The sequence below is a fragment of the Leuciscus leuciscus genome (genome assembly GCF_965113295.1).
Source record: "Leuciscus leuciscus genome assembly, chromosome: 22".
In the NCBI taxonomy this organism is placed as follows: domain Eukaryota; kingdom Metazoa; phylum Chordata; class Actinopteri; order Cypriniformes; family Leuciscidae; genus Leuciscus; species Leuciscus leuciscus.
This window is the reverse complement of record NC_138746.1, coordinates 8,651,008-8,665,834: the sequence shown is the minus strand read 5'-3', so window position 1 is coordinate 8,665,834 and position 14,827 is coordinate 8,651,008. Positions and strand designations below refer to the sequence as shown.

Genomic DNA, 14,827 nt, shown 5'->3' with positions numbered 1-14,827 from the left:
ACAATGTGTTATGAACAGCCACTGATACTGAGAGACTGATTTATATGGAAGGTAGCCTATGTTTTTTGTCATAATTATGACCTCTTAATATGTCATAATATGTCTCAAAGATGTGGTGGAATGTGTTCGTGATTTTATATATATCAAAAGAGCCACTTGCATGTTCTTGATTGAACTAAAAGAAGCCAGTTCAACATTACTTGAAAACCTGATTATCCATCATATCCAGCATAAATATTCCAAAGAGGTTTTAATGAGCAAGTTTCTGACTGTCTTGCACACAGGCTCACACTCAAACACACAGCAGAAGAGGTACTGTTGCTTTATTCAGTGTGTATTTAGGTACAAACATACAGCACCATTCAGTTCAGAGACTGTCATGATAAACAGACTCGGTTTCTTGTTCATTTTCAAATTACTGATAATTGACTAACATTATAACTAAGATAACACAACAAAAGCAGATGAGAGCCAGCTGTATTTTAACCACAAGTCTAAAAACTCCAGTTCTAGAGCTTTTATTATTTCTACTCTCGATTTTTCAGTCATGCTTTTATCATGTCAAACATTGTAAATGCTAAAGCAAAATAATAAAATATCCTCAACAAAACAAAAATATGAGAAGCAGAACACAGACAGATAGCAAACTAAATGTTATGCTACTACAACGTTTACAAAATAATAATAATATATTCTAACCTAACTAACATAGCTAAAACATAACTGTTGCACTTAATACATATAATCTAAAGAGCCAGGGATGGTGGACAGTGTCCTGATGGCTGATTCTTGGTCTAATTTCAAATGAACAAATTGGCTTTAGTCTATTCCTAGCATCCAAAGCAAGCTGAGATCAAACAGCGATTCACCTCAACAAACAATTGGTTAAAAGTTTGCATATAGGGGATCATTGGTGAATCAGATGCTCAATGGGTGCTGGGAATCAAACAAAGAAGTTACAATTTAGTGAAAATTTCAATGGATTTATTTGCAGAACCGTATAGTAGGCCTATATAGTGTTCTTGGACTGGAACCTTCTATGGTCCTCCACGAGAATCGGCCAACATGACACTGAGCTCTGGCTGAGTGAGTGCTGCCCCTAGCGATGTCTCCAAGGTGGTCATTTTTCCATTTCGAGTGTAAAGAAGAAGGGGGACCTCCTTATGTGTACCTCTTGTGTGACACAAGGGCTCGTCTGACTTGAAAGCAATGATATGCTGAGGCTTAGTTTCATGGTTGGATGGTGTAATTTGGGTGTAACTAACTAATAAAGAACTAGGATCGGAGGTTAAAACAATGGTTATGGATGTGATTTTGACAAAGAGGGTCATAAATGGTGGGTCCAGTTTAGTAGTTTTTGGAGAGAAATAGTAGGTTTATTCACCTATCAATATTTGAATCTGGGGGATGATGTTGTAGGTTAGTATTTTAGGATCTTAAAGTGGGTCTCTCCCTCAGCGGTATATGAATATGATGAATGTGAGTTATTAGGATTTTGTGTTTTAGGGAGTTAGGCAAGGGCTGGGAGGGTGGAATATGTAAATCGAATTTCTTCTCCCTCCAGGAGTTTCCTGTTAAGGCAAAAATGAAGGTCAGTTCAAAACAAACTACACATCAATACCCATTTGTGATTTACCATCCAAATTACTTAATTCAAGTTAGTACTCCCATATTTGTGATTCTATAATCTCTGATTAAAGAAACTACAGGTGTCCTTCTGTCAAGAATATTACCTGTAAGCTGCAATTTCAACATCCAAAGCCATCTTCACGTTAAGCAGATCTTGATACTCCCGCAAATAGCGTGACATTTCCTCTTTCGCATCAGCAATGTCGCTCTCTAGGTCACTTATCCTCCCCTAGAAGTTATTCAGAGAAAATTTCAAAGCATCAATTCATGCCTAAATGATTAACTGACAGAAACATTCCCTCATTCTGGATTTGTGCCAGAGATACAGAGAAGCATCATAGATCTAACAGATTTTGCTCAGCAATACCTTTTTCCTCTAGAGTCAGTCTCATTTGTTCTACTCAGTTTGTCAGTCATGACTCAGCACTGATGGAATGAGTCAGCATCAGTTACATTTCTGCAACTATCGTTTGGACATTACAATGACAAAAGCACAGCAGAAATAGTATTCCATCAATGTTGAATCTGTAGAATAGTAAAGGTCAGCACACTGACTTATGTAAAGACTTAAATGATGAAACAGACTTGACACAGAGACTCAGGAATATGTTTTCTCGTGAGGAAGCACAAAGACTCTAGACAGAGAAAATATGCAACAATTGTTTTTTTTGTTTTTTGCAAAAAAAAAACTTGTATGGGTACAACAGCTTATCACTGGGGCAGTACCCTTAAAGGGATAACTTTAAACCTTTTTGTCTGTAAAATTATCAGAGTAGTACCTTAAGGGTACATATTAATATGCATATTTTATTGGTAGATACGGTACAAAGTTGTCCCTTTAAGTGTATGGCCTTAGTGAGGCTGTTGTACCACTAAAGGTCAATTTTTTTGCACATTTTGTTTTATGCCCCTAAATACAAATAAAGATTGTTCCATTTATTTTATGTTTGTATTAATCTTCTCTTTATCTATAATGTTTCTGCAGTCAAGAATGACCTTACTTTTTTTTCAGTGTCTCTACAGAGGCATTTATTTGGTTATATTGCACGTGTTGCAATTATGATAAACGACTGCCAGTGATCTATACCTGGTGTTTGGTGACCTCAGTGTTCTGCGTCTCCTCTTGTTCCGCTAGTTGTGCATTCAGTGAATCGATGACGTTCCTCAGTGCTTCGACCTCAGCTGAATGGGACTGCAGCAGCCGCCGGTACTCATTGGTCTCCTCGCGTACCAAGCGCACAGCCTCCTCCTGCTTATCTGTGAGCTCCACTACGCTCGCCACCTTCCCCTGGAACCAAGCCTCTGCGGTTTGCATGTTGCGTCCAGCCAAGGTCTCATACTGCGCTCGGATCTCTTTCAGAGCGGCCGACAGGTCCGGTCTGCTTGTGTCCAGCTCCACGCTGAGGCTGGCGACCTGTAGCTGGACCCTCAGCCCCTCCTGCTCCTCAGCGAACACTTGCTTCAGGAAGTCCATCTCTTTTGTCAGGGAGACAACGCTGGCCTCCGCATCACAGCTGCACAGAGCGGCTTGGCCTGCCTCCTCTCGAAACCTCTGCAGGTCCACCTCGGCCCGGTTACGCAGCCGTGCCTCTTCCTCCCAGCGCGCGTGCAGCTGTGCGTGCGCCTCCCGCAATGCCTCCCTCTGTGCCTCCATTCGCGCTTTAGCCTGGGCCTCCTGGTGCAGCTGCTCCCTGAGGCCCCGTACTTCCTGCAGGTAGAGCTGCTGCAAGCGGGACGGCTGACTCTGCCTGCGCCGCAGGGCCTCGAGCTGCAGGAGCAGAGCCCGGTTTTGCTGCTCGAGGTGTCGAACCTTGTCAATGTAGGACGCAAAGCGGTTGTTCAGACCCACCAGCTGCTCTCGTTCTTGGGCCCGCAGGTCTAATAGCTCGGCGTTCCCTACGGTCACCTGACTCAGGTCGCTCTGCTCCCAGCGCTGCAGAGGCTCCAAACGCATCGGCCACCTGGAGGAAGACAAGGGCCCCCGGGAGAGCCGATAGGTGGTGGTCCTGGAGTAGGAATGTTCCCTTCTCCGGGAGAGGGAGGAGGAGATGAATGGGTCAAAGCTCATGATGCAGGATTTTTTTGTTTTTTGGTTTGGTTTTCAAATGATGTTAATGTTTTGTTGGTTGAAGAAGTTTTTCTTTTTAAGTCCCCCTTGTTCTGCACACCATTAGTGGAGATGAACCGGCACTGCACCAGTTCAGAAATGCTGCAGAGCAGTCTGCTTTATACAGGACACACATACACACTCTCTCCGCACACACACACATAGATCCTCAGCCAATCAACAGCTCAGCAGTGTCATGATGCTGCCGATTGGTTTTGTGTTTCTTTTTTAGCTGGAGAAGCATATCAGGAGGAAGGGCTGATTTATATATTAAAGGGTCACTCTGCATGTTTTCAGTTTGAAATGTTATTCAAATGGCTATATGAGTCTGTGTGTGATAGATATTTTAAAGAAAGCCATGCAGTTCGATTTAAAATATGGGAATAAACAATGATGTTAAGGTAAGTTTTTCATATACAATTATTTATACAATTCATTACTCAAAGAATCAGCAAAACAACATTTAATTGTACAATAATGCTTGATTTTTCTATTGAAATATATAGAATTAAATAAAGTTAGCACTGGATGGTTAACATTATAGCTCATCATACATTGTGTTATTGCTTAAACTGAGATTTTAAACCTCTAGTTCTCGCTCTCCCAGGAATGGTGCAGCCTCTGGCTGACATCTTTGAGTTTCAGAAAGGTGAATCTCTGAGAAATTATCTGATGCACCAATGTCTCCTTCCTGTAATGAACACACACAGTTATTTCAGGATTTATAGGATAAATGTTAAAGGGATAGTTCACTCAAAAATGAAAATTGTGTCATCACTTACTCAACCTCGTGTTGTTCTAAACCTGTATGGGTTTCTCTGTTCTGTTGAACACAAAAGAAGATATTTTGAAGAATGTCAGTAACCAAACAGTTGATGGACCCCATTGACTTCCATAGTATTTTTTTTTTTCCCACTATGGAAGTCAATGGGATCCATCAACTGTTTGGTTACTGACATTCTTCAAAATATCTTCTTTTGTGTTCAACAGAACAGAGAAACCCATACAGGTTTAGAACAACACGAGGTTGAGTAAGTGATGACACAATTTTCATTTTTGAGTGAACTATCCCTTTAAGAGCAATAAAAGTTTAGTTCCCTATTGAGGAGTTTTCCCACTAGATTCTGGCATCAGAGCCAAGCTATTAGGGTAACCCATATTACTGCAATGCAATAACATGCTTTTAAAAAGCGTTTAACATTATTTTAGTCCCTTAATTTTGTTACAGAACAACTAAGTAGTAATCCAAACAACATAAACCTGTGACTTCACTCTTTGCTATCAAATATTCAGCCTCTAAAACAGTTACCTGTGGTGTGCACTGTGCCGCAAAGTCCCTCAGCGCATACAGCTCCTTCTGTACACTGAAAGACAATCAATTAACACTTGGTAAAGCAATTAAACAGTGCAAAATAATGGCTTTAGCTGTGAAAAAGTTCCACTGGGTCATCATATATACTGCTGGCTTCAAATCCCGCAGGTAAAAAAAAAAAGGAAACATTTAAACTTACTCTCTCCCTGCAACTGCCCCTGTAAATCAAGAGTAAAGACAATGACAGTGAGCTGTGTCATTAACATTAACAGCTCTTATACATGATTTCAAATATACCAATGAAACTTACAGTATGCATGGATCTGTAAAACCAGCCACACACCAGACATAATGCTTTCAAACGGCAGCACTATTACACGCAGATCATCCACTGTTCTCTCTCCCTTGTCTAAACAGAAGAATTTAGTGCTCTCTCCAACAGAACCTTACAAAAATATTGTTTAGGTGTTGACACTTACACACTTGCTGTATTAATTCTGTGGCAAGAGAAACAGAGTTGACCACTGGCAGAACTGCCACCCCATACATGAACAAAGTAGTGTAAATGACATCTGCAAAAGAGAAAATGTAAGAATTACTGCCGAATAAGGATGCATTTTTAAGCCCTACTAATTCATTGAAATTGTTTACGAATGCCACAAAGTAACCAAAAATCTGTATGTTTTCTTGACTTTCTTATCCTCATTTGTTACCAGGAACTGTTATGGGGAATCGTGAGGGTGCAATCGCAGTCAAGACGTGGAGCAGAACTGTGACAAAGATCCATCCAAAACGCTCTATGATCAATAACACGTTATAATAGTCAGGTTACAATTGCTGGAAAGCCATGCTATTCCATAAAAATGAACAAAAAAAATTAAGAAAATGTTTGAATGACAAATTTGGATGATATATTAGCATAAACCACACAAAACATTTAAGTAACAATGCAAGCAATTTGTTTTGTTTTTTCAAAATGAATAGGGCAACTGATTTTGATGACATTTGAAACCAACTTACCGTTAGTAAGTTGATACTCCAGAATCTTGTTAAGATAATATAAAATAAATGCACTATGCCCGATGAGCGTGACAACCATAACGTTGACCCAAACTAAATCTAGGATAGCGAGAGACAGAAAGATCATCATTAATATTTATTTATTATTTATTTATTATTTTAATTCAGTCCTCTTTTTTGTCTCTGAAGAACCAGGATTTCCAAGGTCTTGAAAAACCTTGATCTATGAGGTGGCTTCATTTAAAAGTGATTTGTAGATTATTTGTAAATTAATAAAATCTTAAAACTGTGGGCAATTTTAGAATGGATATGCATTTTTAGTTATGCCAACCTCTAAAATATTTTTTACAAATCTTATCCAGTAAATTATGAACAATTGGCAAATTTTTGGGGCCTTTGAATATTGTTGTGGACAACGGGGGGCCCTGAATTCAAAAAGGTTCGGAATAATGTCCTACAGCATTTATTTCCTGACCACCATTCTGATTTAACAACGAAATGGTTTAATATTCAATTTAAGCGGCCTCACCAGTCAGAGGAACATGACAAATAAACATTTTGATTTGTGACATGTAAAAGGAAACATTTGTTTGTGTACTTACAGCATCTCCATATAAGTGCATAAAGTTGATTTTTGTCAAGTTTAGAACAAAGGTACTGCCGAATTGCTGGAATTGGAAGAACTATGAATGAAATGGCAGCAGATATTCCCCCAAGAGCATATGTCATTGTAATCATGGCTGAAAAGAGACACATTTTAATGACTGTCAGTAAATAAATATCTAAAACAAGAGACAGATCCTGGATAACTTATAAATACAATATCTACTTACATTCATCAACGCTTGGTGATCTATAGAATAGGAGACGCATTTGAAAAAAGTTGCTTAACTGCATGAGAACATGTCCTAACGACTCTACATGACAAAAATCACACATATGACCATTACACATAACATGCAGCCTAGTGGTTAAAGACCTGAAAACCTGGCCTTCATCTAATTGTAGATGATTTCTAAAGCATAAAAAATACAACAGAATACATTTGTACATACTTGTTACAAATTGAAGGGAAAAATGAATATCAAAAAAACGTATAAAGAAAACGTTGCTTAAAGCTAGAAGAGATGCTGGCATGGATGACAGCAGAATAACCCCAACACTGACAACCACAGCTTCACTCCACTGAGATGCATTCCAAAGATCATGAAGAACAGCTACAAAAGAAAGATGATACAAGAATTACATATATCCATAATACAGGCCCAGGTTAATGTATTCTGCAAAATTGAAGTGCCCCAGCAGTCAATCATTTAATCCCTTAAAATTCATCTTTGATTATCAAAATGACATTAAAGTATACGGTTTTTTTCCTTTGGAAATAAATTCTTTGTAACTATTCCATAAATATGCAAATTAGACCCCACCTCCACTCAATCACACCATCTGATCCACTCGGTCAACTGTAGTAAACGCAATGGTTTAATTCAGCCATATATGTTTGAACCAGAAACTGATTCAGAAGAAGGAAGAGCAAATTACACTTGATCATCTACAAGTCAATGTATCTGATTGGTAATGCGTTTTATGTATCGCTCTCTAGTCTCTACAACGTCGAACAGAGGCTAATGGTAATTGATATTATTAGCTTTTGGCTTGACTACATTATCAAACAGCTAATAATGTGTTTTTAATTATGTAATTTTAATTATATTGTGCTTTTCTCAAACCCAAAGCACTACAACACAGTAATTATAATAAAAACAGTAATACAATTAAAAAACAAGATTACAAATACAACAAAAACAAGCAAAAGAAAAAGACACTCAAAGACAATAAGTAGAATATGAGTCTAAAGAGATTTCTTAAAACAGTCCAGCGTTGCTCGACTCCCCCATAGACTTTAATTTAAATGAGGGCTGCTGAATAGTACAACCAGAAGAGCGAAGAGACCCATGAATGGCTTTATATGTTAAAATCAGAGTTTTCAGAATAGATCAGAATAGATACGTGTCTGTATGGGAAGCCAGTGTAATTGATAAAAGTACAGGGGAAATATGCTGGCAAACAGTTGTATGAGTCAGTATAGTTGAATTCTGAATATTTAGCAGTTTTTTTATTAGGAGGACCAGAGTAAAGTGCACTGCAATAATAAAGCCTAGACATAATAAAAGACATGAACAAGCCTTTCTGCATCGGGCAAGGAGAGAGAAGTTCTATGTCAGTCTGCCAATATTTCTAAGGTGGACAAAAGCAGTTTTCGAGACCATTTTAATATGAGCATCGAATGTCAACTATTTTTCCCAAACATACATACTTGGAAACTATCAGTGAGATTGGATTTAAACCAATCAAACACAACACCAGAGATGCCTAACCACCTTTCAGAGAGGATGGAATGGCATACAGTGTCAAAAGCAGCACTAATGTCTAACAAAACTAATAAGTTAGAAGGTCATTCGTGGCCCAGACAAGAGCGGTCTCAGTGCTGTGTCCTGATCTAAATCCAGAATGAAATGGTTCTAATAGATTATTTATGGACAAATATTTCTGTAACTGACCAACAACAACCCATTTAAGGACCTCAGCCAGAAAAGGTAGATATAGGCCTATAGTTAGATAAGCTTTCAGCATCACACCCAGGCTTTTTAGGAACTGGGTTGATAGCCGCTGTCTTAAGGGCCAATGGAACCTTTCCAGTCATTAGAGAATTATTGGTAATTGCAGTAATAGAAGGGTATAAAGATATTAAGCACTTTTTAAGAACCTCGGTAGGCAAGGGGTCAAGAGAACATGTAGATGAACTGAATTTTGAAATGTCGTCAATACTCAGTAACAAAGTTGTAAAAGAAAAAATGGAAGGTGGATTTTAAAGATAAGTCCCAGAAGACAGCCAGGTAGAGCCAGATTTAATGGAGCTATACATCTTTTGGACTTTCTCTGTAAAAAATTTCTGGAATTCTCAACAGAAGAGATTTTTGCTGTTTTGTTGTTTTGTTGTTGTAAAAGTTCATGTTCAAAGCCCCGCCCCGCACGTTATTGGGATGTGTTACATATTTGTGACGGGCAGTATCAAACTGCAAAACTTGATTTTCACCACAGGAGGTCTTTAGATATTTGAACATAGTAAATTAATAAATTCTTTACATTAAGACTTTGAAACTGGCCACCTTACCTGAGCAAAATGCAGTGGAAATCAGAAGATATGCAACAGGAATAGCTGTATATTCAATTATTCTGTGGATGAAACCTGGAAAATCAACTGAAAAAGCAAAAAACAAAACACACATAATTTTTTTTTTTGGGATTTATAAAACTTTCCAAACATTTAAAATTTGTAAGAATTTCAGAGAACCATAATTTAAATGTAAACCATTTCATAAAAATTTAATCATATTCATATAGTTATATTTACACATTTATATTAGTCAGTTTAACAGCCTCTAATTACTGTAGAATTTTCTGGCAAATTAAGAATTCTTTTTCAGACCTCAAATTTGTGGGCTTATCACAGATCCCCAAAGCACTAAGTAAGATGCATTTATGTACAATGTGATTTGTATGCGTATTACATAATATATTTAATGCAATGTACAATCAAACAATGTCTTTCATTAAAATGCACATACATACCAGAAACTGTTGTATTCCAATTATAATAAGGGGCCACAAGAAACAATAAAATGATCCTTGTCAGATTAATTATTGCACACATTGTAACCTCAACAACAGACCCTGAAAAAAGCAGTAACAAAACAACAAAGTCATCAGAGGGAAAAAAAGATGGGTTTATAAAACCTTTGCTGACAATGCATGCAGACTTAGAACAGTTAATGTCACATACCTTCAATTACACCCCACAGAATAAATGCAATAGATAAACAGATGTTGGGACAGACAATTTGTAAATAATTTATGTACATAGGCTTTGTCCCAGTATCTGCAGAAGAACATAAGCGTCATGTACAATTATTTTGTGTTACTGTTTATTACTGTCTTTTTTTAGAGTTGCTCTAAAGCAGAATTGAGTTAGGTTTGCATTATTCAATCATTATCTTCCCGTTTATCACTGTAAGCTGCTTTGAAACAACTTGACTTGATGTTTACTTATAAACAGTGATGCAGTGGAAGAATAAAAGAACCACAGTTTAATATCTTTTTAATTTACATTAGCAATACATTAATATAACACTTTAAAGGATATTTCATATTGCTTGGCCTACCTTTTCTGCTTATATAGATTGCGACTGGAATACTTAATACAAAAGTCACAAGGAGGGAAATAAAGCAAAGCATCAGTGTAATGATGTGCAGAGCAGACATTCCTACATGAGAGAGACATAGATTTTACTGGCATTAGATTTAGTTCACGTTAAAAAGAACAATTCAACATAACATTTGATAAAAAAAATGTTTTCACTATATAGAATTATATAACAATTATATATACTACTGTTAAATTGTTTGGGGCTGGTAATATTTATTTTTAAATGTATTTTTGAAAGAAATCTCTAAGGTTCAACAAGGCAATTTAATACAGTAAAGGCTGCAAAAATACAGTAACATTGAAAATGTATTGAAATAAAAAAAAATAGGTTTTCTTTTTTCATATATTTAGAATTCATTCCTGTGAAGCAAAGCTGAATTTGCACAATTGCTCCAGTCTTCAGTGTCACATCATCCTTCAGGAATCATTCTAATATGCTGATTTGCTGCTCAAGAAACATTTCTTATTATCAGTGTCGTACAGTTGTGCTGAGGCTATTTTAGTGTTATTTATATACAATTAATTATTATTATGTTATGTATTAGGTTTTCATTTTAGTTTAAATATTAACAGTAATCATTACATGCTTTTGACATTTCTCTTATTTAGAAAAAAATATATACCTTTTAGTTTTAGTAATTTTAGTACTTTAACTTAAGCAAGACCGTTCGCAAAGACCCGCCCCCTTTAGTTACTATTGCTATGTCTGACAAGCCACGCCGCTCTCACGCCCCACCATGTTCTCACACAGTAAAAAATACATTGCGGAGCAGAGAGGACAATGATAACGCACTGACAGAAAGGACAGACCAGGTTACTTTTGATATGAAAAAGTCTCACCTTTCAAATTTGGTAATTTCTTAAGCAAATTTAACAATAAATACCGTTTTGTGGCTCTTTAATGCGTCTCTGACAGATCGCTGTAGAGCAGAGGTCTTCAATCCTGCTCCTGGAGGGCCACTGTCCTGCAAAGTTTAGTTCCAACCCTAATCAAACACACCTGAATCAGCTCATCAAGCTCTTCAGAATCGCTTGAATATTCAAAGGCAGGTGTGCTGAAGCAGGTTGGAACTAAACTCTGCAGGACAGTGGCCCTCCAGGAGCAGGATTGAAGACCTCTGCTGTAGAGCCTCAGTTAAAGCTACTCGTGAACCGATCATCTCTTCCTTCTAGTTAATTTATAGCATCAAATAAACATGAATGAACATAAGAAGGAATGTTGTTTTAACCACGGAAAGACGTCAAACTTGTTTTTCAAGTTTAAATCCTCCAACGTTAATCTACTAAGGCCCTGTCCCAAATGGCACACTTCGGACTTGTGGACTTCCTCAGAGTCCACACTTTGGTGATGTCATGTAGTGCAGACCTATAGGGCCCTTGGCGCGAGTCCACGAAGGCGCATTGAGAGGTATTTTTGGGACAGACTCGATTGTCACGCTGGAAATCACGCCGGTCTGGTTGTTGTTGGACAGGAGAAACCACATTTTTGCGCTCCGACGTCTTATCTCCATGTCAACTACACAGCCTAATTTTACAGTTCTGTATTTTGATATTATGCATGCCACCTGGGCATTAGACAATAGATACATCATGCTTATTTAAATGATTTATACAGTTGTACATAATAATACATAATGTTCCATTTGAACTGATTACAATTTTAACACATAATGAGAATGTGCATGAGCTCGGTTCTATTTATTTAATGAATCATAATGCGATCGTATTATTCAACGCGCTATTATTATGTTTGAGACATCAACCACTGGTCGATGACCATAATGTTTGTGTAAACTGTAGGTAACAACTGGTAAAATGTACATCTAGGTCATAAAAACCGTAATATTTTCTTCTCAGCCATGTCAACAATTGTCCATGAGCGAAATCTCCTCCCATCTGTTGTCTGATTGGCCTTTCGCAAGGATTCCTGGGTAGTTAAAGTGCGTGGAGCCTGCATCTATGCGGGCTTCCCGGAAGACCTCTTCAAGGGTACAAAGGGGGCGCTGCTGAGCACACTTCAGAGCGTTAAAATGCTGAATGGGACGGCCTACGGACTCGTAGACTCAGCGAGCACGCGCAATTTAAGTCCACAAGACCAAAAGTCCACATGAAGTGTGCCATTTGGGACAGGGCCTAACACTCTCCTGACTGTTTTGTCGGACAAAAATGGCGGATGGCAGATTATGATTGGTCAGACCGCCTGTCAATCAAACTCCCTGCCAAGGGTCAATTGGACTGCTTAATATTTTTGTAGAAACAATTATTTGAAATAGAAATATTTTAAATGTCTCTGATGTCACTTTTAATCAATTTAATGCATACTTGCTGAACAAAACTTAATTTCTTTCAAAATAATTTTTTCAAACTTTCGAACAGTACAGTGTATTTTCTCAGATGACTTACCCAACCGCCCTATTTCCACAGTAGTAGAGCTCACTGAATATTCTACGTGGACTTCACACATGTATTCTCCCTTGTCGGCTGTCTGGACATTTTTTAGTCTCATTGAGAAGTTGCCTTTGGAAATTTCTTCTCTGAAGAACTCTGCTCTGTCGCTGTAACGCTCGTTAAGCGTTCCTGGGAATATTGTCCCATTTTGGAAAAGCAAGACAGGGACGATGTCTGACTTTTTGTCCACCTTCATCCATGAGACCTCGTCAAAGTGTTGAGGAGGAACATGCGAGTCAACCATGCAATTTAGAACAACCTCCTCACCAACATGTGCAAACACAATTTGATCTTCTCCTGTCACAACTACACGCTCTGTCATAAATAAGACAAATAATCATTCTAAGAACAAAATAGGCATGTTTAAAGACTCTTTTAAAATTGGATACTTACCCACATGTTGAATTGTAACAGGGATTTCCCCAAAATCCTGGTCAAAGTAAACTACACATTTGTAGATACCAGTGTCCTCGACTGTTATATTTTCCAACAGGATTGAAAAGTTTCCTTTAAAGATCTGCTCAGGAAAAAAATGTGCTCTGCCCCTGTAAGACGGATACTGAGCCTCGGGTCTGTCCTCACCATTCTGAAACAAGTGCACTAATGCCTCTTCATCTGTCTTCTTCCACTCGACCTCCAGCTCCTCCACAGGTAATGGGGTTTCCACAGAGCAGGGCAGGATGATTGAACCCCCCAATTGTGCAACCAGAGACTGAGCAGGTCCTTGAACCAAGAGCCCTTCGAAAACAAAACATGAAACAACAGCAATTCAGATGGGACTGTTAGTAAAGAACAGTGCACAAGTCATAAACACAATGCAAGCAAGTATGGAACAAAGCATGTGATCCTTACCTTCAGTTGTAAGAAGAGCTGCTGCTGATATCAAGACTCTAAACATGTTTAAGGTGCACATATATACAGAGCTGGGAAAATCTCTGAATTTAAGAGTAAAAATAAACAGCCCAAGTAAGAACTAACTTACATTATCAAAACTTCTTCCTACTTTCATTTTTTCAAGTTGTGCAACATGGCCTTTGACCGAGGATGCACATGACTGACTTCATACAATCATAACTCAGCAGCTGAATTTGCTCTTAATCTCAGTTGATGGCTCACTCTTCAAAAGCTTGGGGTTGGTGAGATTTGTAATGTTTTTGAAAGAAGTCCCTAATGCTTATCAAGACTGCATTTATTTGATCTAAAATGCAGTTAAAACTGTAATTTTGTAAAATATTATTACAATTACTAATATTGCAATTTAAATGTAGCTGTTTACTACTTGAATATTTTAAAAAGTCATTTATTCCTGTGAAAAGCTGAATTTTCAGCAGTCATTACTCCAGTCCTTCAGAAATCATTCTGACTTGCTGTTTAAGAAAGCTGTTCATATCAATGTTGAAAACACTTATTTTGCTTAATATTTTTGTGGAAACAGTGATACGTGTAATTTAAAAAATAAACTTCATAGTCCTGAGTTGATGTTTATCTTTGTGACAATATGTGCCTGCAATTAACTACACATCTTTTGTTTCCAATATGTCAGAAACAAATGTCAGTATACACTAGTGAATTCAGACAAGTGAACAGAAATTATCATTATCAACACTGAACTGTTGAATGACACAATTGTCTTTTTTAGAGCTGCTTTACAGTAGAATTGATGTTTGCATCATTGATCATTATATTCCTGTTTATCACTTTGTAAGAACTACCCAATCGGTCCAATGACAGTTTCCGATAAGCGGGTGAAGGTTTACTGCGTGTTACTGTCTTTTCATTGTGACAAAGTAATTTATTCCAAAAAAACTTTTATCTGACTCCATTTTATCACAACCTCGAATTTAGGTTGGAATGCCAATTTGTTATTGGTCATTTATATAATAGTTTAGCAAAACATTAGATTATTCTATATAACTCTTTACTCTTATTATAATCATTCATTCGGGTGCCAAAGTCGCACAGGGTCCTCGCACTGACCGCTATACGGGCCTACGATCACAAACTCGTCAGTCTGAGCAATAACCAGAGGTTATAGCTACAATGC

The 14,827-nt window shown here is 37.7% G+C and overlaps 2 protein-coding genes across 3 annotated transcripts; both read right to left on the bottom strand.

Moving 5' to 3' along the window:
* Window positions 1–306: 306 nt before the first annotated feature.
* On the bottom strand, window positions 307–3,839 carry neff2 (neuronal intermediate filament family member 2). Its single transcript, XM_082153653.1, has 3 exons — window positions 2,717–3,839; window positions 1,734–1,858; window positions 307–1,571 (listed from the first exon to the last, which is right to left on the bottom strand). Exons 1-3 carry the CDS (start codon window positions 3,695–3,697, stop codon window positions 1,511–1,513), a joined length of 1,167 nt encoding a protein of 388 aa, XP_082009779.1. The 5' UTR covers window positions 3,698–3,839; the 3' UTR covers window positions 307–1,510.
* Window positions 3,840–4,028: 189 nt separating this feature from the next.
* LOC309486356 (uncharacterized protein) lies at window positions 4,029–13,789 on the bottom strand. Of its 2 annotated transcripts, XM_082153637.1 has the most exons (17): window positions 13,636–13,789; window positions 13,177–13,521; window positions 12,739–13,098; window positions 10,292–10,393; window positions 9,913–10,008; window positions 9,702–9,803; window positions 9,244–9,330; window positions 7,124–7,285; window positions 6,902–6,985; window positions 6,671–6,808; window positions 6,069–6,167; window positions 5,762–5,845; window positions 5,528–5,620; window positions 5,359–5,457; window positions 5,248–5,266; window positions 5,046–5,100; window positions 4,029–4,427 (listed from the first exon to the last, which is right to left on the bottom strand). In XM_082153637.1, exons 1-17 carry the CDS (start codon window positions 13,694–13,696, stop codon window positions 4,317–4,319), a joined length of 2,097 nt encoding a protein of 698 aa, XP_082009763.1. In that variant the 5' UTR covers window positions 13,697–13,789; the 3' UTR covers window positions 4,029–4,316. The 2 variants fall into 2 exon arrangements, with proteins under 2 accessions (XP_082009763.1, XP_082009762.1); XM_082153636.1 differs by having other exon boundaries at window positions 6,902–7,285.
* Between the last annotated feature and the right edge of the window lie 1,038 nt (window positions 13,790–14,827).